Source organism: Chaetodon auriga, chromosome 21 (genome assembly GCF_051107435.1).
Source record: "Chaetodon auriga isolate fChaAug3 chromosome 21, fChaAug3.hap1, whole genome shotgun sequence".
Classification (NCBI taxonomy): Eukaryota; Metazoa; Chordata; class Actinopteri; order Chaetodontiformes; family Chaetodontidae; genus Chaetodon; species Chaetodon auriga.
In genome coordinates this window covers 16,925,895-16,953,050 of record NC_135094.1, presented here as the reverse complement: position 1 = coordinate 16,953,050, position 27,156 = coordinate 16,925,895, and the positions used below count along the sequence as shown (strand labels likewise).

The window sequence follows — 27,156 nt, the reverse complement described above, 5'->3', positions numbered from 1 at the left end:
CTCTCTGGGCTTAGCAGTACAGCAGGAAGGATTACTTCTCACCTTATATGGCAGAAAAGCAAATGTTGACTTCAACAGGTTTAAACAATGTCCCCAACTTTTGAAGTGCATTATGTTAAGAGGACAAACAGGAAGAAAAAAGGAAAAGAGTGGAACAGCTATGAGAAATCCTCCCCTTTCCTTTAAAGAAAAGGATAATGCTCTTTTTCGCCTCATCAATATCATCATTGTGCTTCTCTTTTCAAGCCTTGACTTATGCGTTTTTGTAACAATGAATGCATCCACAGGGACTGCAGACTGTACGCAGCCTGAGCTGTAGTCACCGAAGATTTAGACAAGGCCCGGCGCTGGAATGCATCCAGATCAAGAGGAGTTAAAAGTCCTCCACAGAGAACACTGCTCCTTAGACAGCGGGTCACAAAAACTACAAACTGGACAAAACAGCACGGAAGACCAATACAAAGCTGTCTTTGTTGCAACCTGCACATAAAGCAGGGTTATTGCTGACATGACACTCTTGAGGGATTTACCAAGCTTCCGTCTACCATGATAACTGTCTGCACACTAGATCTTATTTTAAGCCAATTTGGGTCACAAAGATATCATGACCGGGTTTTGACTTCCTTTAAAAGCTCAAAAAACAAACTGTCCTTACATAGCATGCTCAGCAAGTGATGGAAACTTTAATAACACCACGACATACTATGAAATACTCTTTGAAATGATGCATTTTCCCAGCAGCCTATCTGTTTGTTTATTCCCCCTTGCCCCTGCACACGGGCTCATGTCAGCTAAGCTGAAGCTCTGAGTGAGAATTCTGGGATTTCTGAACCTGGGAGCAGATAATCACGTTCATGCGAAACGGGTAGGAGCGCTGTTTCTGGTTGGGTGAGGTAATCCAAGGGGTAAAAAGGAAGTTTAGGACTGCCCCCTTTCTCCTCCTTTCACCCCCCACCCTCTCTAAAATAACAGAGGCAGTGAGTTCATGGATGAGGTCAGGTTGCCCATAGCAGTCCCTGCTGTGCCCCAATAATCCAGTGTCTCCCTGTCTCTGACCTGTCTCTGTGCCCACAGACCCCTGATGAGATGGATAATCCGGTCATGAGCACCTGTGGTGCAACAACGAGAAGATCTAGGTTGTTTTCTTGCTTTAAGAATCACTTGTTTGAGTGTTTGAAAGTTTTAGTTTATTGGTCATTTAACTAGTTTTAAGATGATCAAAATGCCACTAAAATCACTCCACTTTTAATAAGAATGCATATTCACATATGGATCCATCAAAATATGGAACAATCTGTCCTGCTTTTCTATTGGCAACCAATGTGTTGATCAATCACATGAGGCAGCACAATATAAATACTGGACAACTTTACACAAGTCATACAGTGCTATCAACTGGCACAGCCTGGATGGTATGGACAAATTTTAAATCGTGTTTGGCATGTTTCTTTTGCACCATCTAGCAGTTTTAACCTAGACCCTCAGTCATCTACAACGGCTTTACTTCACTCCCAATTCCTTCTGAATCAGCTTCAACTGTAAGTCTGAGGGTGTGTGTGGGTGTGTTTGAGTGTGTCATATCACGAGACTGGATGTTTGAGGTTTAACGCACTTTCCGTCAGCAAGGTTGAGAGTACGGAAGAGAGGGTAGTCCTCCGGGGCTGGCTTGCCAGTCTGATCCTCATACAGGAAGACAGGTGAGCGGCCCACTTCCACGCCCAGCTGCTGGACTCCCTGCTCGTTGTAGATGGACAGCAAGAAGGACTGGAGGCCGGACTTGGGGCGCACGGTGGTCAGGATGGAGAAATCCTCAGGAAAAACACCACCTGCATGGCCAAATGACGGGGGGGTGGAGAGACAGGTGAACGGGTTAGAGTTGTTCTATCAGACTGTATATAAAGATGTACAGTATAAAACACTATAATGAAGCCGCTTCATACAAGCATCTTTTACATGTCTTCATTTTGACCTTTGCAGATGTAATTTTCAAAGACATACTTCATTTTGTTTTCTGTGCAAGGTACTGCTATAACAGTGTTTGTGGCCTCCTACAGAAACCAGTTGCATGCATACATTTCCTGCAACTTTAATGTTCTTTGCACGTATATGCTCAATTTGCATCTGAGAAAAACAGCACTCAAAATGAGAACCCGCTGTTAAAACACACCTTCAAAACACACAAAAAACACCAGTTTACACATGATAGGTGAAAGATGTTATAGGTTGAACAGTGTGTCTTACCTGGGAATAACTGCGTGGTGGGGGCACTGATCTGGACCTGCTTGGCAACTCTGAAAGCGGAGTCCGGCTTTGATGCTCTTCGGTTTGTGCAAAATCCTGATGTTTTCGTCACTCCTTCGGGGTAATTTTGAAATTCTAATACTTTTAGCACATCCACTGGTTCTGCTGATCAGGGGAGCAGATAAAACATCAGTTAGGTCATGGTATTGCTGATTGTAGGCAACATTTGGTTAAAGGTGTGCTTAGTATCAACATCATGATCAGAACATGAACAATGGATTAAATGCATACTGTGTAAGTATTTTATTTTCACTTGGTTATATGGTACGTTTTCCAGATTTAAAATAGATTTATGTGTCCTGCTCCAGGTCTGGTAAATACACACAGGGCAGTGATTGATCCACTGCATAATTCAGGTCAAACAAGACAGAGAAGATAACTTCAGCACTTCACAGAGTCACACATCATGATCATCCCATACCAGGACCAATATCTGTTTCCATATGTCATCAAAATGGCACTTTGACAAGATGTACCCTATTAATGATTAACTTATGCCTTAACTAAAATGAAATTACTTTTACTCAATGATAAACTCCCCACTGAAAAACAGTGAAACATTGAAATCCTGTGGAAATGTCTCTGTCAAGGCCAACCAAGGAGCATAATGAACAATGTGTCAACAGAGATCTCGTTCTGTAACACCTGGATAGGTTTACCTTGATAAGGGTCACCAGAAGCTCTCTGGGTTTTCTATTCTCTTCAATCTGATGTACTTTACATAAAGGAGCCTGTGTGGCCTGATGGTGCCCACAGAGGCCCATGGGAAAGCATCGTAATTATTCCTCTTCGATATAAAACATTAGCTTTGTGAGCATGATGGGGGTGCTGCAGTATACTGAGCCTCTGTCACATGGACCAGATATTTTGCTAAGCAAGGGCCAATAAAAGGTCCATTTATGCAAAAGCAGACGTGCTACGTGCTTTGCTTTCTAACAAAACAATCCATACTTAACAATGTGACTGTTATTCAAGTGCAATAGACCATATTTTGCTTTAAGAGTTCAATAGGCATATAGTAGGCGCAGCAGAGCCAAAAATCGATATATATCAAAATAAAAATGGCCGCTCGCTTCGCTCCACAGAGGATCTGACTAAAACAGGCAATACAATGGCTGACTGTTAAATGTAATAACACTAATCTGTTTTCGTGGGGTAAATAAGCATGCCAAGGTGTCTGAAAGCATCAGCAAGCCTTTTCTGGCGGCTCTAAAGCCACTGTTTTGGTTGGCATGTAGAGGTCAAATCCCTCTGAAAGTTTTTTTAACTTCTTGATACAGTGGGATCTTAAAAAAATGTGTGATGTCGCTCTCAACACTCTCTGGTCGGCATTCCAGCTGTGGCGAGGAAAAGCAAATTAAGAGCCTGGTTCATTCTGTTCAGAAAAGCGTGACGTCTGGGTGAAGTCCCTGTTTCACCATGAATCTATTCTGACTGGATATGAAGGTGATGCCACCGCAGCTCGTACAAGATCACCAGATAGTCAGTGCTGATTACCCTGACATTTGCTTCAAACACAGTAGACAAAAACTGAACATTGCTGTGAGTTTTCTTTTTTATCGAGAGCAAGCAGCAGAACATATTGAATGCATATTTTGACTTTTCTGTGTCTCTTTATCACACTGAAGCTATTTTCAAGGGCCTGGCTTACATCAGGTCTCCTTCTCTTCGAGCACCTTATACAACACCTGCGATGGACCAGATGCACATCATGATGACGGTAAAGAGAGGTGGTCTGCTTCAATCAGTAGAACAAAACTCTGAACAGCATGAAGGCCTATTATGCAAAAAAAAAAAAATCCGCAGAACTCTATCAGTAAGCCACTTTTCATCCACTTTTAGTCTCTCAAAAGCAGCCTGGACTTGATGTTAGAAGCTTTATGTCTCTCAAAGGGAAATTTGTGTAGAATGATTGAGCTCAGTGAGAATAAATGAGCAGCTACAGTGCCAAATCAATACACAATCCAACCCACTCCCATTTCAACAGAGGACACTGGGGGAACAAAGATAAGCAAAATTACATAAAAACATCTGAAAGCAGCTGAGAGAAAAAACAGCAATCTCTTGCTCCATAGGAATGCCATCACTAAGGACAACTTAGCCCTTTTTTTTTTAAGCATGTGAGGATGAACCAGCTACTTACTTTGGAGAGTGAACTGAGGAGCTCATTGTGAGTTCCTGCAGAGCTGCTCTCAGTTCAAACTCCAGGACTCATATGTTCCAGATGTGGCCATTTGGCCAGGCTACGACCCTCACACAGAGGTGCTGAGAAAACGTCAATACTGGCCAATCCATTAAGGTGGTCAAATGAGTGTGCGCAAGTTTTAAAGGAGTGCATCTGATGAGCTGGTGTGAGTTTGCCCTCGGGGCTGAGCAAACAGGCCACACAGCGACCAGCAGAACTCAGGTGGCATGGAGGGATGGACCTTCCTTAGTGTGGAGCAGACAGACGATTCTAGCCAACCCTAAGATCCACTGAGATAGCCTATACTACTCAGCTACTGCACCATCCAAACATCAGTATGCAAATTGCAGAAGCACGCCAGGAAGGGAGGAGCAGCATAGCAGATTATCTTTAAACACACACCGCCTAATTTGATATAATCTCCACCGTGTTCACAGGTGTACATGCTGTAAACACCGTGTTCCAAGAGATAACATGACATCTTTCTATGGACAGAGGCCAGAAAAAGTCTGTCTCAGCTCATCCTTTATCGCACGATATGTAAGAGTTGAGCGTGCGGGTATTATAAATCCGCCTCCCGCTGTGTCATTTTCAGCCCTTACATCTTTACAGAAAGGTGAAATTGGCTGGTAAACGGAGGAGGACCTTTTCACCTGCAGCTCCCTGAGACTCTAATAATATCTTCAGCCAGAATGTCTCTCTCTATATATGCCCCCCTCTCTCCCACTCTCCCTCTCTCCTTCCTTTAACTTCCACCACGCTGCCGGCTAAAACAAGACAGCTTTATGCTGGTGTCATACCAGAGAAACTTCACTGAGACGTATCCAGCTTTTCAAAGCATTTCTCCCTCTACCCCCCCCCCCCCCCCCCCCCCCCCCCCACACACACACACACTTTTCCTCTTATTAACCCATTTTACTGTATGCCTCCATATGAATATCAGAGAATGTTATCACATAGTGTTAAAACCTTTTCCTAAATCCAAACAGTTCATGTAATAGAAAAAGGGATCATGCCCATGTGAGAATTAAAGTTTGAGCATTTGTTGTAACACAATTTCAAGCTTGTGGCATTGTGTGGAGGAAGACAAGCCGACTATATGTGACAGCTACACAGGAAAAAGGTCCAGCAAGGAGCTGGTGATGATTAGCTGATATTCCTGCGTTGAGCACATTAGGCAGAGGACTCTGAAAATGCTAGCTTTGTCTGCTGGAATGCACATCTGAGCCTGCGCCCCGGGGGCTGAGAAAACGTGTCTGTACACTGCTAGATGGAGAGGGCACCCTGCAGAAACAGCTTTGACTGACTGAGACCCTGGAACACAGAGCCTGCAGCAGAATCCTTAAGATTTTAAAAGACAGACTGGAGCTGGGGAGATTGGAAAAGTGAGATTTTCCAATTGGAAGCACAACTCCGGTTGTCCAGTATCTTTCAAACTATCAAGTTCTAACCATAGCAGGAAACAACAGACTATAAAAGGAGGCCATTTAAAGTGGGTAAATGAATAAAAGGCAACATAAATTGATTTGTGCAGTGTAAATTAAATGATATAAATTATATTAAATACCCATTTTTGTGATTTCTTGCTTCAACTTGACAAATTATTTAATGTCTGACCACTTTTGTGTTCGAGACCCGTAGCAGAAACTAAATTGTATGCATCTTATTTTAAAAACAAGGCTGAATTTTCAACCATGGAAAATTGCCATTATGGAGATAAAAGATGTATCCTAAATGTCTACCTGTATCTGTCTCTGCATGCAAAAGTAAATCCTTAGAGAGCTGTCTATAGGCCAAAATGTGAGGCCTATGTAATCCTGAACCCTGTGACTTGTGGCCATTATGGCTGCAGGCTAGGCCCATATGCAGGCCTGCTCTTTGAAGGCTCTGAAATCATAGGGAAGTGCAACAAGGACCATCATCAAATGCTCAGTACTTAGAGGGGAAGCATTCCCACCACTCACACAACACAGCCTTGTCCTGCAGCCGACCAAACATCTAAGTGCAAAGTTGAGGGGAAGAGCCGGGCACCGGGGGGGTTGCACAAACCAGCTTTTGGGCTTCAGTGTGGACCAGGCCAGTGTGGAGATAGGGTGAACGCGCCTGACCACTTAGCCCCCTGCAGACCAAGAGGTGCTTTGCACTCTGCACTGACAGGTCTGATATCCATGGAGGCCTCTGTAAAAATGCACCTCACTACTACACATTAATTAACACACAAATGTGGACAGAACACTCTTATCTGCAGAAAATGTTGCGTGCCTCATAATTAACCATGAACCATCTATTCTGGACAGCCTATCCCCCTCTTCACATGGTAAATTTACATCCACTGAATTCATCCATCAACAGCTGGATCTTTTTGAGTGTATAGTGACATCAGGTCAACATAAAAGTACACACACACAGAGACACACACACTATCACACATTTCAACATCCCACCAGAAATGTGGGATCACATATCAGTGATGTTTCAGTAGAATGAAACATTTGTCAAGTGACATGTTTTCAAAGTCCAGGCTCTGGCTAATGTCTGGTGTCGTCTGGCTGAGGACATCCACCCTGCTAACCGTGTCCACATCCACCTAGCGGACCACAGTTCAAACAAAGAGCTTTCTTTCAGCCTAGGTCAATCTAAAAAAGCACGGAGGGCTGCTCTCTTTTCCTTCTCCTTCTCTATAAGCACATACCAGCGGCTTAGGATGAATTTAATTAGGCGAGGTGTTTCATCTTCGGGGCGGACGCTTTCCATTCATGCGTAAAAGTAGCCCGCGGTAAATGGTGTGATAATGAATATAGTGTTCTGGCCAACAAACTATGTGCACCTCATGCAATTATCCCCCGAAATCATGTGCTCTCCAGAGTAGAGTTTTAACCGTCCACTTCACTTCAGGCGTGAGCAGGTTTACTGTACCTAAGCTTTTGATTAGTGGCTTCCACGCAGCGCTCAATCACACAGGTATATTGTATAGGTAACCACGCGTTCATGTAACTGCTGTGGCTGTGGAACGGGGACACACACACACGCTGATTTGAGTATGAAGTTAACATGATGCCACTGTGTCCAGGTACATCTGTTAATGCCCCAATCTCCATCATCAGCTACCGAGTTTTCCGAGTCGCTCGCCGCTTCGTCCTCATTCGGCTACATAAAGTTCATCAGAGACGTTCGGTCCCTAATCATCTTACCTGCTCTGACACTGGTAGCCTGTAGAACCAGGGATAAAGTGATGAATGCGGTTACAGTGGAATCCATAAGCCACCTTTTCGTTTTCCACCTTGTGGACCACCTTTGCATCTCCATGGTTGGGCGCCCACAAGTGAATAAAACTTTTGGGCGACTTCAGGTGATTTTTTTTTAATGACGTCCCTTCCACAATCCCAAGTGATGATGGAAACTGTCCTACAAAAAAGCCATAAGTGAAGAGTTTTAGCCTCTTCTTTCAGCCACACCGAGGCCCCCGATCCTCCTTCCCAGTGCCCAGCCTTCACAGTGAAGGTAGTCGGGCTTTAACCAAGGCGCACTGAGTGCAGTCGGTAGGCTACACTTCGTGCGTCCACGGACAGGAGGGCTGGGCAAACTCCACAAACCGGAGCCACGATTACAGGGAAGTGACAAGGGAACCAGCCCCCGATTAGCAAATCACGGGGCTGGAAATTCCTTCGGGTCCACCCATTAGCTTTGTAATGCGCCCCCAAGTCTCTCCCGAGTGCGTCTGAGGAAAGAGGAGGAAAAAAAAAAAAAAGTAAGAGAGTGACAAAGCTGGTAAAGACCTTGGAATGATGAAACGGCAGAAGTGTGCATGTGGGGTCTTTCTTTAAGACTCATAATGTCCTCAGTCCACTTGTCTTACACCTGACTGGCGCAGATATGTTATTGGCTGCGTAAATGCAGTATTTAGTGAATACATTTTTTTTTTTGGAACTGTTTTAGCAGAACGAACTCTTTCAGGAGTCCCCCTTGATGATGGAACATGCACTTTAATCAATCCATAAAAGCATTCCGACCATGATAAATTCTAAATCATAGCAGTCAATGGTCGATCAAATCCACACATAAATACACATAAATATGAAGAGGAGGTCAGTCAGTGGCGTTCAGTGGCGTATGACTGTGCAGGCGCTGGATCAGCTAGGTGGCTGTGAATTGGTATTAACTGTGTAACTGTCACTCTTCCAAACATTAATGCAAATGTTAGATAGAAATTACACCAGTTGGGGGAATATCTTTTGGAATAATGGTTTTTATCCCTTATACTAAGACACATGTGCATGTTACTTTTTTCCTTGTCACCGATCTGTGACAATTTTATTGTATTTATTGTTCTAATATTCCTTTACCGGCTTGCGCAATGTTGTGTTTAAATTTCTCATTTAAATGCCAAACACATATATTAGTCTCCTCATCATTAAATAGGTCTACAGAGTCATTATCTCTTTAAAAGCTACCTGCACTGAGAACAGCTGTAATCATCTGCCAACAGTGTGCGATAACCCCACTTGTTCCTAGCGGTTTCCCCTGTTTCAAGACGTTTCTGCAAATGACTGTGTGAATATCCTGAAACAAGATGCAATAAGGCAAGTTGACTGAAACGCACTTTTGGATAACCTTAAAGAGTGATTGCAGGGAAATGAAGGATTCCAGGGTTCCTCAGCTAATGGCCTTTTAGAGGCAGGGGTCAGCGCAGAGGACAGTCAGCTCCTTGTATCTCTTGGCTCAGTCCACTGAAGGCATGGATCCTGACCAGGCTCTGTCTGTCAGCCAGCTCGTCCTTCCTAGCCAGCCAGACTCAGCCCATTTCCAGCCAAACCGTATCAGATGCTCCTCCTGGATGCCCAGTGGCAGAAAGCAGGGCCATTTCTCTGGGACGAATCAGTGTCTGGGCAGAGTAAGTTTCATGCTACATCTGGTCCTCTCATGGTTCAGAGACCAGGGGCACTCACTCCCAAAGCATGCTCCAGTGACCTCCATAGGTTCTTGTGGAAGTCGAAGTGCAAAGTAAAATTAGTATAAGACGTATTTACATTTTGGAGTATTCGCGTATTCCAGTTAAAGAATGAAGAGCTTGGCATTGCGTTGATTTTCCAGTTACAAGACTCCACTCTCTCTACTATTATCTCCCACATGCCAGTTCATGAAATAATTAATAGCCTTTGCTTTAGACAGTCAGGTGTGCACTTTAAAGAAGATATCAGGGATGGTGAGCAAGTCAGCGATGGGTGATGCAATTGAAAGTTGCTGCGGTGACTGCAGCAGATGGCAGCCTCAGGGACAGCGAGGCGTGCGTCTAATTTGAAGTTTGCTGCTTTGATTTCCTGTCAGATGGGGACAATCTGGACAGTGAGCAAGTCACATTCCCCCTTCATTCAAGAAATGCTGCCAGCACACTTGCCACCAAATAAACCACAGTTCCTCTATTAGAGGTTTAATATGACCAGCAGTAGAGTTTTAGTTTTAGGAAGCTTTCAGGTATGTGATCTGGTTTGTGAAACTAAATCTGCTAAATTAGCAAGTAAAGTAACTGCAGTACTTTTAGTAGAAGCAGCAGCAGCAGGAGTAATTGCTTTATTACTTGTAGCTGTAACAACAGTTGCTGCCTCAACAGTAGCAAAATGAGAGGGTTATATGGGTAAATGGTATAGAATAAGGTATGCTGTATGGATTAGATGTACAACTCAACGTGTCCCAGTAATGGAATATACATTTGACATTTTGACTCATTAACCTGAATTCTTATCATTTTACAAGTTAGTTTTTAACAGTTTCACAATGTCAGTTTTGTGAAAATCAATCAGACTTGAACAGGTTATTAATAATCATTCGTAATCATTAAACGCTTCTAATTATCAAAAAAATGTCAAATGTGTCTCTAAAACATATAGTCTGTCTCAAATATCCTCCCATGATCCCTGCCAGCATGTGCATGGAATTGTTATCAGCTGTGACTATAATAACAATCAGCCTTTGTCCGAAACTGTTTCTGTCTCCACTAATGAGATGGCCCAAAAACCATCAGATAACAAAGCCAACTAACCGCTAACAGAAAAGAGATGAATAATCTCTTTGGCTATGCAGTCTACTCACTTACTTACTGATGCAGTAGTAATTCTGTGCAGTAATTTATATTGTTTAAATCTTAGAGTTTCTATGGAGCAAATGTTGAACTGCACTAGAGTTTTTGGGACATTTTGGGACAATGGTGCTTATGCTCCTCAAAAAGCCCAAACTGTCAGTTTCAAAAGTCTGAAATGGGAAATGGCGTGACCCAAGTTTTAAACTAGTTTATGTGCTTCCAAATAGTTGCAAAGGCACTTGCACAGTCTGTTGCTCAAGGAAGTATTGTGCACAGGCCTTTGCTAGCTCACCTTAACTAGCTCCAGCTAATAGTTCAACCTAGCATTGTCTACTAGCTACTGCTAACTGGAGCTAGTTGAGAGCAGCTGATCAACGGCAAACTCCCTCCGAAGGTATTCTGGACATAACTGATGCAAAGACATGCTTCGGGCATGCACAGTGCACTTGAGGACCATCCAGGATCAGATGTGGCAAAGAAAACAGACTGCTCTGTTTGCTCTTTTGCCACGAATGACACAAACCAGGCAAGTGCCTCAAAAAATGGATGGGTGGAACATGACATAATGATTGGCACGCCTTACTCTTATTGTACATCCGCACGAGAAAACAAGAGTAGCCAAACGCAAACTATGTAAAATTCAATAAAGACACGCCTTTCATACAAGTGCTCCAAATTAAAAAGACAGATAATGGTTCGGATTAAAACAAGTGCTTTGTTGAAGCTCAAAAAGCATTGTGGTGACCTCCATCTTCATGGTTCCAGTAATAAACACTTGGTTACAGTCAGGGGACGACTTTGCTAACGGTTAAAAAACAACAGCATTTGACTGTTGGTCGGAAACAGACCTCCCTTGTTAAAGTTTGTTGTTTTGTTGACTCCTCCATCCATCCCGACCCCCCCCCTCGCTCGACTTTGTGGCTTTCATTTGCTCCAGATGGACAAGACCCATAATTACTGGACCCCTTAGCAATTTTTACAGCATTAATTTCTTTGATACAATAAACAGTCACAAATCACAAAGAATCAATGGCTGCATGTAGCTTTCTTTATGAATGAAAACTGGGGGAAAGCAGGAATGCAAAACCTCAGATTAAGAGGAGTTTAATGCCTCAGTGTTTTGACAGTTACACTGTTCCTTGTTTAGCGGTCTGCACACATATGGCCAGGCCAGGAGTGAAACCAGATTAATAAAAAAAAAAACAAAACAAGAGAATAGAAGCAGCCACACAATATCTGTTCAGACGCATTAGACTGAACACTGTATTTAGAGAAAAATCAACCAAGATGGATCGAATAAGAGGTTGACTGGAGGAATGGGTCAGATGAGGTAATATTCATTTATCAATGGTAATTCATGAAAGAAGCAAAAATGCAAATCATGGGTCTGGACTCTACACTAGTTGAAAATAGTTGGCAAAGTTTGAAAAGCCTCAGTACAAGACATGAAGTAAAGAAAACACAGTACCTTTGTGCTCCAAAAAAAAAGACCCGCATTCCAAATCCCGATATTCATTTGAAATACATGCAGTGTAAATATTCAAACGAGGATCGTTATTTTACTTGTTATGTGTTTTACCTGACACAGTATCGAAACACAAGCACTTTTCACAGGCACACTCGAGCCAACCACCCGCCACTGTCTGTCACTGTTTACACACTGTGCAGAGGAGAGTATAATGAGCTCTTTCTCCGCACTCACTCTAGTCCTCCGTCTAACCGAAGCAAGAAAAAGTTTCCTCACTCCCCTAACATTATTTTTGGCTACCATGGTATTTCATAAGAATAATTATGCTTTATAATCTTGTATCAATTGCTAAGTTAAGTCATCATGGGACTGAAATGCTTTTATTTGGGGCCTAATGTGATTTTTGGGTAATTTGAGGCTGTGTGTGGAAAGCCAGGGCCTCATTTATTTTAAAGTTTCAGTGCCAATGTTTTTTTTATATATACTTGTTGGGATATATTTTTGTCACTGAAACGACTCTTCATTGTCATACACAGCACAGTGTGACAACCATGTATTTTCAGTGTGGTCTACCATGTAGCACACCAGAATTAAATTCTAAATGCTGCCTCCATTTTGAGATGTCACATGCAGGCTCAAGATATACAATTATAAGGGCACAGTGTTAGTGCAGCGCTTGCTGCTTATGTGATTTAGATAAACACACAGAAATATGACATGAACAGACCTGTGCATCAGCTGCAGACCTGATACGGAGCAGAAGATCTTACTCGCTTGAGATAACAGACACGCTTAATTTACATCCACAGTTATACATCATTTACAACCACACTGTACTGCAATCTGTGTGCACAGAGCATGATATGGTTTTGTTTCATCTGTCAAATGTAAATTAGTGTATGATATATGAATTATAATTGCTGTTCTCTAAAATTTTGATTGAAAGCATTCAGATATGAGGTGAATGTGGTTTGCACACTGCAAAGCTACTCTAAGCATGTTTCTGTAGTTCTCACCCATTCAAACCCACACCTCTGTGTCAAGATGTGTCTGTGCTGTAAACTGAAGTCAGCCTCGCCTGGGCTACAGGTGTCCGTAATGGGAAGCAGCCTGATTCTACAACACATGAGAGAAAGGAAGCAGGAATCTTACAGCCAGACATGCAACAAGCCCTTAATGTGTCTCAGAAAGTCAGGAATGTCATTCTGTCTGAGCACATTGCAGCTGAGAGGCATCTAAAGTGATGGCTTCAGCTGATAACAGTATCATTTCAGGGGTGCTGGGATGCTCATATGTGAGATGACTTGATAGTTACTGTTTCATTTATGCTGTATGAGGCACAATATGCCACACTGAGGAATGAGAGATGACATTCAGATCTCAGGTAAACTCATCTTTCAAGGAAAAGGACAAGAATCACTCTACATTTCTGGTTGTGCCATTTGATTTAACACTTTCCGACCCCTCAACTCTCCACTTTGTTCTCATTAACATCAGTCAGGAGGGTAAACGATTTCTTACATGGCAATTTTCAGCCATAACATAAAAATTAAGTTTATGTGAAGTTGATTGGGCTTTTGAAAGTTGCAAAACTGCTGCAGAGCACAGCACGATAACTCTTTCTAATAGCTTCGTGGACACTTTGAGTGCTACAACAATTTCCCTCCCTTAATAGAACAATTTATCACCCGCCGCGCAGCTATGCTTTCAGCCAATCATAAAACGCCGAAGGTAGAGCCGCGTGTTCGCGCCACCTGGTCGGGGCGGATCTCCAGTGAGCCCTCAGGACGAAAACGCAGAGCTGGGAAAGTTGCATGACCTTGGTATGTGAGGCTGCGGCTGTTAAAAAACAGGCAGCGGACATATTCTGCAGCACAAATACTGTACACCCTCAGTTGCACCAAACGTGGTGCAGGTGTGAAGGTGAAAGCTGCTGTGACTCTGATTTAGGACAGTTGGACACATATGTTTAGCAAAGGTCATGGCAAAAGGAGCTTAGGTGGCCTAAGCGGTGGTGGGCTGCTGACAGCAACAGGGGTGAAGAAAGCAGGGAATCACCATGGCTGAATGGGAAGATAGGGGAGCCACTGTGAAGTGAGTGTGGGTGGCCTCAACTATCTCTCTATCTGTGTGTGTGTGTGTGGGTGGGGGAGGGGGTTGTCTATTGCTGTTCTAGGACATTTGTAAAGCAACAATCCCCTTGATAGTTCAGTGAAGGAGCCATCTATCATGACTCCTGCACAGCAGATTTATGATTCAGCCAGAATCTGGGCTCAAGCCTTCACACCAGCAGCTGAACAGAGGAGCTGTGCAACTCAATACGGACATTTTAAGAGAAACAGCAGTAAACTCTGCAGTCACAAGCTGCAGGTTTGATTCAAGAATGGCTGCAACACAAACATCGAAACTTCGCCCGAAGCCCCAAACACACGCTGAAATCGTCAAGCATTAAACTGCTCTGGCAATAAATTATTAATAGTTTTGGAATGTTTGTAGATTAAAATCATAGATAGGATAATTAACTACACAGTATTAGTATTAGACAAATTCACATGAAGACAAAATTTACAGTATGGTACACTCAGTTGCCAGTTTATTAGGTACACCTGGCTAAAACTAATCATAAAGCGCCATCGCAGCACACATGGTACCAATATAGAACAGAGGTTTGCTCTTCTTAGCCTGCACTGACTAAAATCTTCTTTCCCCCATTTCCTGGTTTGCTCTGTGGGCAGTGGAAGTCAAGCTTCATTCACAGAGCCCCTTTTCATATGTCTCTGTGTCTCCCTCCCACCCTGTAACTGAGTTGTTGAGAGCTGCCCTGTAACAGCATGCAGTGTGCACCCACAGGGCCAGCGCTGAAATACCGTGGCCTCTAAATGGAAGCCTATGAGGCAGGGTTCACAGACTGGCTGAGTGATGGGTTTTAGGAGGTATAATGTATGTCACTATTCATATTACAAAATGACAGGGTGCGTGCGCAACTGTAGGCATTTGATGTGGTGGCGTTTGGATGCATGGCTGATGTAAATCTGTCTTTGACCGCCATATAGCTTTAAATTGTAAGGGAGCATATGGGCACTTTCATGATATTTTCATTATCTCATTAAGGTCCTTGTTTCTGTATCCTGACATGACCCCTTTCATCGTGTTTGCTGCTTTAGCCTATATACTATATCCTACTTGCTGATCCATGGGACTGAGCCATTTTCACCACACAGCTCCTGATGCATCTAAATTTGCCCAAAAGACTCTTTTTAAAGATTGTGCACAAACTAGAAAGGCCACAAAATAACTAGTTTATACAACTGGATTTACACAACTCTGATGACCCTATTATTTGGTTAGCACAAAGATGCCCTTCAACATGTGCCCAAATATAGAAGCTAAAATAAAAAAGACTCACTTCGAATTGTTGTACTTGTTTTCAGAGGAAAAAAGAATACCTTCAATGTCAAAGGATTATGTCAATTTGGCAAACTCTTCAATTAGAAAGGTTGTTCTGTAGCAGCTGACTCGAGAGTCTGGAATGTTGTAATCTCCAGAAGCAACTGAACACACCAAGCATTTCCATACATGCTGACATTGATGATATTCACTGTGATGGATTACCTACTGTATGTCAGGCAGGTTACATGTTTCTGCAAGTTGGTGCTCATACCACACAGTCATGACTTGTAACCAGCAGCTGCCTGGAAGGAAGGAAAAATCCCTCAGTTCAACAAATTGTTTTCTGAGATCATCACTCTATAAACCTGCAGCATATTTGAGAGAAACAGTAGTAAAGTAAAGCATTCAGAATGACTGGCTGCAGAAAGGCTTTGACTCATTAACGGTAAAGGGCTGTCCTATGCTGCTGAAATGCAAACGTCAAATGTATTGTCAGGTTTTTCTGTCTGCTTTTTTTGTTTTGTAAAATATCATATGTCATATCTATGGCTGTCTACGCATGACCTGTTATGACCTTGCTGAATGTCATTAGTTTTGTGGGTATTTGATCAAAAACCACAGCAAATGTTGACGTGTTGATAGCACAAGATGACAAGTAAAGTGACTCATGAGGCAGATATGAATGTGTCTACCTAATTTAACGGCAATCAGTCAATGAGTTTTCAAGATATTTTCGTCTGGGCTAAAGTGGTGGACCAAAAATGCTGACCTGCATTGCCGTCCCTGGTGCCATACTATTTGCATGGCTGAAAATATAAGAAGAACTGGCAAAACTTACATTTGCAAATGAGACTTTAATCCATTCTCCATTGAACTTAATGATGTCTTTGTCTAGTCGACTGTGCTTAATTACATAAAAACTCACAGGCTAACTTGGTTCCTTCATTCTTGGTTGTGTAATCAGTTGTGGCTTTGGCCAGCAGCTTCATTAACTCGCTGTCAGGAGACTGATTGAAAAAGGATAGAGTATCATGCTGCTGTTGTGCGCAGCTGCTCTGTTTGGCCTTTGACCTCTAAGGGAGTTTGGTGAAGAGGTCACAACATAGCTCAAGATGAGTCATGTGGCACTTACCTCCAGCCAGAGCTGCTTGTGCGTTCTTTTACCCTGTCAGGCTCTAGCAAGTTATCCAACACAGCCCCCCAAGGCGAGCTTCCAGTACAGACCCTTGGTGTTCAGGTATGCTGCGGAAAAGCATGTCAGAAGGAATGGGGGGGGGGGCTTTGAATGATTAGACAATGTTTCCGCTGTGTTTTTTACTTCACCTATTATGAGCAGATGTTCTAATGATGCTTTTAATTATCAGATTATTCATATTTTACCATCTCATAGCTTAGCTTTCTCCTCATAACATTAGTGCTTTAAAAGCTCCTTTAGGCCAAGACTTTATAGTACATGCAAACCAAAACAGAGTATTGTACAGCACTAACCAATTAGATTAATTAGATGTAAAAAAAAAAAAAAAAAAAAAAAAAGGTTTTTATAACTGTAATAATGGCTGCATTCCATTTAGCCATGCCTGTTGCATGACTCAAAGTACAGGTGTAACAGATAATCTTAATGATGGCTGTCTTCCATTTAGAAGTGCCAGTAACTCATATCTGAGTCAGCATGCACAATATTAAGGTCCCAGCCCTGGACCACATACATGGAATACAGCCATTGTTCACGTTATTGGTTACACCTGCATTTAACAAGTCAAAAATGCCTCCCATAGAAAACTGTGCATGTTAACATGCAGACCCTACTAACTCACCTAAATGTAATGAAGCTATTGTTAATTTTATTAGTCACACCTCTGCTTTTCCTGCTGTGATAAGTCAAAATGTCAGTTTAGAAGCCCACGAGACTGTTAAAAGCTGCATTAAGATATTTTTATAGTACTACCACTGAATGAAAGTCATCCCTGAAACATGATGCTATGCTTGCAAACCAGAACTGGAAATGACCACCAACAAAGATCAGTATTACTTAAACTGGTGTGATGAATTTATTAACAATATATAAACTAGCTTTCCATTACAGTGCACAGCTAATCAATGGCTATGGCAATTAACGTTAGCTTAACCACAGTAGCTGTTGGCAGTTAGACGATGGTGTGCTAGCAAGTTTAGCCAAACACTGAAAATTACATATTATTACATTGCCAGAAAAGGATAAAGTACAAATAGAGTTAATGTACAGAGGAACTTAGTCTGTATAAAACTTTTCTCATGTGCCTATGCTTTCTTTTGGTTTATCTTTGAAGTACAGCCCATATGAAGGCCTCTGTCACACACACAGCTGCACTTGATTATGTCTTGAGTCTTGCACGTCACTGTCCAGCTGGTCTGACTGTCAATGCTGCCGGGTGAAAGATAAAATGACAGAAACTCACCAGTAACTTAGCCTTTCTCAACTGTGTGTTCAGAGAGAAATGCCAGTGGGAAAAAGCCAGTTTTCATGATTTTGATAATGAACAGTTGGCCCAGAATACAACAGATTCGGTCCAACTTTGTCTCATCAGTTGCAACACCCAAATAATAACTATCATCAATAAAGGAACGCGTCTTGCTCTTGTGTAATAATGTATTTGACCATAAATGTGTCATTTGCCATGGCCATATGGCTCTGAAATAAACTGGGAGTGGCTGCTCTGTCACGAGGATGCTGCCTGACACCTCCGCTGCACTCAAAGCAGCCACTGTCAGTTATAGAATCCCTGAAAACTGAATTCTAACAGTCACGCTACAAGAGAGAGGGATTTCACTTATTGTAGCCACTTCATATACAATTGGTTAGTGTAATCTAAGACAGTCGTAAAACAGAATGCCTTTAACACTTTGTGGATTGGCCACAGGAGGCTGCAGAGCTAAGGTATAAGACTACTTGAGCATGAAATGATCACATACGGAGAAAAGATGATGTCTGAAGCACCACTCCTAGTGAATCTATGCATATTAGCAGTGGTTTTGAGCAGGGCTCTGACTGGAATCACTTAGAGATGTGAATGGTCTCCATATGTGCAGCCTTTTGTTACCAATGCCATTGCGCTCTCGGCTGGCATATTATGTGGCCTGCTTAGATGATGCCAAAGCAACGTGGAGTCATTCTTTAACTCTCTTAGATCTTTCATGCGTGACACAAAATTAACATGAAATCAGTCAAGGTCCCCTTCCAGTTGGAGAAATTATTTGAAGGGATGGGAATGTAAAATTTTGGCTGGTTTTAGGTGTTGACAACTCTGACTCATGTTTAGGGGAGGCCTTTTGTGGTAATTTCAGAATGCACTGGTGATAAAACAACATTATACTCAATTGTTGTCTTACATGCAATGTTCTCACCCAGAGCCCAACAGTTTTGGACTCATCACCAAAAAACCAAAGCTGTTGCATGCACACAGCCATCTGCTGGTAACACTAAATTCAAAGGATATCAAATGTCCCCAGAAAACATAATTTGTCCTGAAAAAAAAGTGGAAGAAGCCTGCTGTAGTCCAGCTGTGTGCCTCCATTCACCATGTGGTCCAGCCAGGCTGAGGGAGGTGCCCGTGCATTAGAGAGATAATTAACAGTTTGGAGAGGGCAGTCTGGCTGAACCGGTGGATTGGGGTGACGTGGAGAGACGAAACATCAAACAGGATGCAAAGTAGAACACAGGGTACATGGCTCTTCACTAAAATTGTGATGTGCTGAAATAGAACAGCTGTGTCCCAGCATACATTTTGGTTTCTATGAAGAAAGTAGAGATCTCACTTGGCAGCTTTTTAAGTTAAAAGCCGCTGCAGTTTGAACGATGGATGTAGGTTTAGTCCTCGGCAAATATAAACTGGATATCAGCTGGCTGTATCTAGAAAGCATGCATTTATGTTGTGTGAGAGTGGTTATAAAATGTTTAGGATGACTCTTTGGTGATCATCTGTCTTATTATCTAGCACCAGCAGCCACATGGTGCTAGTGTTCAATGGGTTTTACAGGTTATTCGCTGGCAATAGGTTTCTAATGCAGCTGAAAATAATGTTATAAGAGCGGTGAGTGCAAACCAAGACAGGAAAGTTGTGGGCCGGACAGCTAAACAGTGAGCTGAAACTCTCTACAAAGCTCAGTAGAGACGAAGGGAGCTGCAGATTCAGGTGTTACTTCTCTGTAGGTTCATCAGTTGGAGCAACGCTTCTTGCATTGTCACATTGTTTTCATGGTGACATTTGATAGATAATCTAAGTTTATAACCAAATACATGCAAAACAATCCCATTAGCCTCAGCTGATACTTTATGTCGGGTGGTAATTAGCAAATGTTAGCATGCTAACCCAGGATGGTTGATAGAGTTATTGCATTGACATTATATCTGCTCAACATCACCATCAGTGATGAAGATGTTAGAAAGGTTCTGCCTCACTTGATTTCTCTTCACATTTACTTGGAGATATATTCCATTGTAAGAGTGAGTGAATCAAAATGACAGTGATTAGTTAGCTTTAAACCACAGACTGTAAGCCCCATGCCGGAGCCCACTGTGGTCTCCTGAAACCTCAGAGTAGACTGAGAACATGTAATGGTGTCCAAGCAAGCTGTGGAGTGGGAAGGGACATTACCGCACATGTGATTTGAGTTAGGAATGTACATTTATCATTTGGGATAATTTGCTGAGTAGTAGTCTTTGTTGTCTTGGATAATGAAAACCATCGGTCACGTTCAGCGGCTTGATTTCCATTCGCAGGATTGCAAACAGATACACTGCAGAGCCTCTTCACTGCAAAGCTCTACGAGTGGCGCTCCTTCAAACAACTTCATGCATTTGGCGTGAATTTACTTTTGGACCAAGACTCTCACTAATATCACTTTGACCCTGAGCCATTATTCTGCAAACCCTTAGATGATATCTCTCTGTGGTCACTGGGTTTCAACGTTCAGGTCTGGAGGCAACATTCCTGTCGTTCTGCCTTAATTCGGCATCCTTGACCTCCCTTGACCCTTGGCGGTCTCCTTTCAGAGTGGGTGACACCCTGTTTGATCCCTGCACACTTCTTACCTTTCTCCACCAACTTGGCCAGCAAGGCAGCAGAGAAGTAGACATGTGAATTCATTTAAGGCTGTCCAATGAGCGTACAGGTTCATTACCACAGGGCCCTCATTATCATTAATCATCCAGAGGTTAAGGTTAAGATAAGTTAAGAGCACAAGTGTATGCACTGACTCTAATTAGAAGTCTGTTTACAAGGGTCCTGAAACTGAGGAATTTGGGGTTCAGTTTCACTTGTAGAATCACAGAAGATTCTTATAATGCCATTCAGTTTCAGGCAGCAATTGAAAACAGGTTACGAGCCTGATTTGAGTGCTGCGGCTTTGCTTTCAACCTGAGACTGACCACGGTAGGACTTCAAGCACCAAAGTGAAGCTTGAGGCGGTGTCTGCTGTGACCGTAGCTGCTGCTTGCACCGTTTTGGGACGTCTGGTGTCAGTTCCAGACGATTCCAAAAGCTGGTTTAATCGAACTTTTCTACATCATATTTTGTGCATGTTTGAGTTCATGCAGAACCCACATATCATGTCAATGTAACAGGCTGAACTTAGCCATCCCCTCAACATCACCACCCATCAAATGCTTGCTCAGGAGTGCTGATTAAACAGAGCCTGCGCACAATTCATATTATTTCTGTATTTGCATGAACTTGGGCAAAGACAGAAATAACGACTGATCAGCTGAAGGGACTCTTGAGAATTAGAGGTTCAGTACCTGAGATCCACTATGTGCCATCATTATCAACCTTTGTGCTCTTCAGAATGTGCAGCTTTAAGTATCCACACCACACCTTTCTTCTGTAAGCACTGTTTAGGTTTAAGGGCAAAACAGACATTAGTTTTTATTCCTTCCAAGAAGTTATTTCACAAAGCGTGACTATGCAAATATGAAAGAGGACAACTTTTCTTGTCCTCAGAAAGAGAATCAGACTATAACAACTATTGCATAAATCATAAGGACAATGAAATTACGATCTTAATACCCACAACATGACACATCTGTAAGCCACATGAGGCTTCAATTCTCAGATGGCTTCATGCAATACATCTGTCAGCAGGATGGCTTTGTTATCCAGTCTGAAATGAATTAAGCACAATACATTTATGTAAGCCTTTAATGGTCTTATGTAAACAACATGTTGTGTCTGCTGCGACTGAGCTGAAATATAACTCATACAGTATGTAGTGTTAGCTGGGGATAATGAGAATTGTGGTTCAGTATGCATGTGGGATATTTTTTACCTTGACTTCAAAGACAAATTGGTGTTCTTATAATGAGACTTTAGCACTTTCAGCAGAAGCAGGTGTTATGAATAGCTCATTGTTATGACCCTTATTCCAAAAAAGTTGGGATGCTGTCTTCACTGACAGCTGTTTTACAAAGCGTTCCTGAGTCCATGTAGTAATATCCCTCATACAATCATGTGTTCACAAAGTGGTGAGCTTCTCTCCATCCTTGCTTGTGAATGGCTGAGCCTTTCGAGGATACCTCTTTCATACCCAATCATGATACTATCACCTGTTACCAATGAATCTGATAGCTGTGGAATGTTCCAACAGGTGTTTTTTGGAGCATTCCTCAGAATAAGCAGATATTTACAAAAATCAAAGATGATGAGGTCAAACATTAGATCATATTGTCATATTGCCTTTGTACTGTGATCAATGCAGTATATGTCAAAAAGGATCACCAGATTACCATTTTCTGTTTTATTTAAGTTTTTGACAGCATTACACCCAAAGTTTTTGTGATTAGTGTTGTACATATTGGTTGATTTTTAATGGTACCATTAGCATTTGGTATCATTCTGCTACTTGGCTTGCTATTACCAGGTTGTCCAGGTTAACTCCCCTGACCTTTCATTATCAAAATTTCTATTTGTTCAATACTTTAGTTTTTAGTCAAATTCCTGCAACCTCCTCAGCTGTAATTTGGGTTGAGTGCTAATTGACAAATGTGAGCATATCGGCGCCCTAAACTAAGGTGCTAACATGGAAAATATTACCTGCTAAACATCAGAATATTAGCATTGTCTCTGGGAGCTTGTTAGCATTTAGCTCAAAGCACCGCTGTGCCTCACAGAGCTGCTAGCGTGGCACTACAATCTTCTTCATCCATATGTACAGCTAGTTCTCCAATAGGCCTCCATCTTGGCGCCAGACAAGAGAGTTAATGGAAGACCTTGGTTGCAATTGTTAAGCTTTCTTTGGATGTGACCAGTAACTGTAGGTATGGCTCTGTCTACTTTCTAGACCATAGTCTTTCAGTTTTAGTCTGCAAAGACTGACAAGTTGTGACAGATTGTGACCGTTAAACACAGTAATAAGAGAAAGTAATAGCAGTCGTAGGTACCATGAATAGCAAAATTCAATAAAAATCAGTTTGGCTGGTGGCTCAGTTTTCAAGAGGGCCTCTGAATTTGTGGCAGTCACTGTTAACAATAGCTTACTTTGCATAAACAAATACATATCCTATTCAAACAATTAGCTTGGCTTGTGTGCTTCTGTAATCAAGAGTGCCTGGACTGAAGAATCGTTGGCTCTAAGGAAGTGCAGACTTGAAACCAGTCAGTATGTTCTGGCATTCCACACCAGCCCGAGAGATGGGCTTTGTCAAACACACACACATGCACACTGTTAAACAGACAGTCAGGAAGACGAAGGGATGCGGCCGCCTCCTCCTGATGCTATTGATCACATTATTATTAGTGTTAAAGAAAAAGTCTTCTTTTCTTGCCAAGATTTAGATGAGAAGATTGGTACCCTTGTCACATTTGTCCAATATAAAGGTGGAGCAAGCGGCTGGTTAGCTTAGCTTAGCATAAAGACTGGAAACGGGTGGAAGCAGATAGCCTGGCTTTTTCCAAAGCACCTACCAGTATGTGTTAAACAGTGCAAAAACCAAGCTTTAAAAACAACATGTGGGTTTCTGTGTGGGGCCTCTTGGTTGGCAGATATTGAGAAAATACGGGACACTTGAGATGAAGATGCTAAAACTAAAAGCCCCAGTTAGGCCAGACCTGTTTTCCACTGAAATAAACCGAGTCTTGTCTGTCACATGTTTATAGAGGCACAATGGAGGCATGATATGCTCCGGACCAAAGTTCTTCAATGCAGTTTCCATACAGGCTGCTGGAAATACACACTATCCTACCACAGAGGCCCACGCAGCTCCCAACCATGAAAGAGTCCATTAAAAGCTTCATAGGCTGGACATGACCTGGGTTTACTGTCTAGGGTGTATTAGCCTTCCCTCTGTGCCCAGGCAGGGAATACAGGCCATGAGGACTGTAGGACCCTGTTGAAGGTTCAGGATCTGAGGAGATTCTTTAAGCCTCTGAAAGACTATATATTTTCTTTCCTAAAGATCCAGTATTATTCAGTGGATATGATTTTGTTTCCAAATGAGCCTCTGGCTGAGAACAAAAATGAGCCTTATGAAGTGTGTGTGTATGATATATATGTAATTATGTATATATATATGCATATGTACATATGTATATATATAATTTTATTTTTATCTGCGGCTTGAACCTCACTGGAAAGTATTTCCGTGGGCAACCTCAGAGAAGAGATGAAATACTGGAGAGACATGAGTAGAATTTCGAGTGCTGACCTTATTTCTACTGCAGCCGTTTTGAACAACCAGGTGGGAAACTGCATCTGGAAGCTTCCCATCAATACGCTCACGTTCCTGACATGTGTACACACACTTGGCCAATACAGCTGATTCTGATATATAAGTAGCATTGTTTCAAGGACGACCTAAGCAAGATGAATTTCAGAGTGTTTTACTTTATTTATCTGCGACGGGAATGGCCAGTTCCCCTCACAGTGTCATCCTGGGAGATTGTAACTCCCTCTGTTGGTCTGCAAAATGAAAGAATGGTGAAAAGAAGTTGTTTCACCAGGAAGGTGTAACACAAGCAGGGTTATGACTCCCAGATCCCACCTCCTGCCCAGGTTAACCAGCTGGAAGGAGGAGGGCGGTCCCCACCTGTGAGTTTTCACCTTTTTTAGAGTTTAGAGTTTAGAGTCAGTTTAAGACTACATGTCCAGCATCAAAATCTACACAGACAAAGTTAGCAGCTTGCTGATGATCATAATGGAGCATTTAGCTGCTGAAGAGCCAGATATTTACATGAGAAGTTGGAGGAGACCAGAACAAAGGTACACGTTGCAAGGTGGAGTCCAGGTGAAAGCAGATGTTGTCTGCTGTCTGTGTAAATAAGCAACTGTGTCAAACATGAGGTGATGATATGTCAGTGCTGTGGTTAGAGCATGCTGCACTGCCCCCATGTGGCCAAAAAATGAATGAAATCAGTTTTCAGCATTAACGCCTTGGAAAAGATTGCACAGATTACAAAGACTACATATACGTGCCTTAATGTAAGTAATGCATTTCAATGAATCTGTCTCAGTGAGAGTCATGTGAAAAGATCAATATGTTTTTAGATCCAACAGAATCCCCAGAATGTCCCTTTATGCTGCAGTACCACTGATTGCCAGTGGATGCTGCTCCAAAACCTTTTTGGCATCACTGAAAAAAAAAAAGGTAGCTTCTCTCTGAAAATACAAAGTGAGTCATTTTTATTATGCATTCATTTTTGATGTTGAGCTGTACACTCAGAGCCTGTTGGCTTGATTAACAGGACTTTCATATTCAGCAATCAACCATGTTCGTTGCTGCTTCCTTGTTCCTCCTCAGTCCAGGCTAAACCCACCTGATTAGATAATGAGTAAAAATAATAAGACCACACATGACAGCTCCACAGACGATATGTCCATGGTGATAGCTGAACAGAAATGCAGAAAATACATCTGTGCACAGTTTGAAAGCGAGTGCTTTCCAGGAAGTGCTGCACACCGAAGATGGAAACAGAATGAAAAGAAATAGATCTCACATCCTCACAGAGTGGAGCATGTTGTTAGACATGGCATGTTAACCTTTTTCCAATGAATTTAAGTCAATTTGTTTTTCTAATTAAATATCCAGAGGCTGCTGAGCTTTAGTAAAAACCCGCCGACTGGAATGAGACGCCGACTCCGTAGCCACTTGATCTTTCTCTGGATGAGAGCACCAGCTAAATGACTACAAATACAAACATCAATATGTGTTGTTGACAGAATCAGAGGCCTTTTTCTGACTCTGCTGTTACCTTAGCTTGCCTGCAGAGGCAGTAACAGCCCTTTGTTTGTCTTTTTGACCACCTTAACCAGTTTTCACTACCCCCCTGTCCTCCACAGTCCAACCCCTTTTCCCTCAACTCTTCAACTGGACTGATGTAGGCTGGACCTGGCATTTTATTGAGAAGGAGATGCAGTCATTGTCAGCCTACTCTGGTATGGCAGACACCATGTTTGTCATGAAAGCTGTCAAATTTGAAGATTTTATCTGCAGTTTTATCCCCCAAAATATTACTATCAGCCCCACACACTGACACTGAGTCACTCCTCCATCAGACTCAACTCATTTTCCCCTCTCTTAACCAGCCACCACATTCCCGATCAGCATCTCTCTCTCTCTTCCTCTCCTTCAGTCTGATGAGTTGCGTCGGAGGGAAGAAGGAGGATCGAGTGTCCACCGTTCCTCCCATCACCTGTGAAATTTCCGAGCCAGGCCACGGTGAAAGGGGGTATTGTGTCCCCCTGATGAGGAATGCCCCTGCGTCGCTCCTCAAAGAAAAGGCTTCATTTGGCCAGGAATTTGGAGGCATCTCGAGAAGTGTAGGGGAGATTTTCTCGGGGGTGGGTGTGGGAAGCTGAAGGCCTTCATAAGGCTGGACAGAAGAAGGACAGGCCTTCCCAAACTGATACTAAACCTGTGATAGATCACCTCAGGGTGTAAACTGGTCATTTTGTGACCCCTTTATTTATGATTAATGAAAAATAAAACCTTTTTCACAAGCAAGGTAAATTAAAGAGATAATTTTTAATAGTCTTAAAACATAATGCTTAGTTTTAGTTACCTTATGACTGTTTAAGAATATATATTGTGGTTGAAGAGGGAAACTGATTTTGAGCCTGCGTAAGGTAGTTAATGTCACATCCACTAGTGTTGCAGGAGTTGTTATTTCACATGGTGAGGCTGACACCTGCTGGTCAACAGCAACAACTTAATGTGTAATGCTGTTTGTTGGAATATATTCCTTGGTACAGAGCTTGATATGACAGAGTGTGCATTGTAAATGCTCTTAACATTAGTAAAATGAATACTGATATCTATTGCCACCTGTAAATAACATGAATAATTAGTATGAATACCTCCACTATTACCATTCAAGTATGGAGTGATGTCTGTGATCACTAGAGAACAATTAACATAATCATTTAAGTTCCTTTCTGATTGCTTCAGTTTGGGCTCTTATTTTGAAAGTTTTCACAGGAATTGTTATTATGCTGCCATCTCTGCATTGAGGCTCCTGTGATGAATTGAATATATTACAGTTCCTCAATGTGACCACTAGAGGGCAATGGAGAAAGCCCCAATTTTATATATACAAAGCTTAACTGTCATCGCCATCGTTAAGGCAGACAGAACACTGGATTTTTCGGTAGCCTTGCTCATTAAGCAAAGGTTTATTACACAGTTAGAAGTTAACCTGTGCGACTGGCTAAGACGAGCAGCTTGCTAGCATCTCAGCTAGCTCAGCCTTAGCCAGTTTGAGAAGTGACCCT

General features: G+C 42.3%; 1 protein-coding gene across 2 annotated transcripts in view; it reads right to left on the bottom strand.

Annotated features, from left to right (window-relative positions):
* Window positions 1-8,000, bottom strand: part of col11a1a (collagen, type XI, alpha 1a) — a 77,661-nt gene extending 69,661 nt beyond the window's left edge. The window contains exons 1-3 of one of the 2 annotated variants that reach the window (XM_076721473.1): window positions 7,678-8,000; window positions 2,242-2,406; window positions 1,613-1,826 (exon numbers count right to left, since the gene is read on the bottom strand). In XM_076721473.1, coding sequence (XP_076577588.1) covers window positions 1,613-1,826; window positions 2,242-2,406; window positions 7,678-7,792 — 494 coding nt within the window. In that variant the 5' untranslated portion in view covers window positions 7,793-8,000. The remainder of the gene's footprint in view (window positions 1-1,612; window positions 1,827-2,241; window positions 2,407-7,677) is intronic. The other variant, XM_076721474.1, reaches the window with a different exon arrangement.
* Between the last annotated feature and the right edge of the window lie 19,156 nt (window positions 8,001-27,156).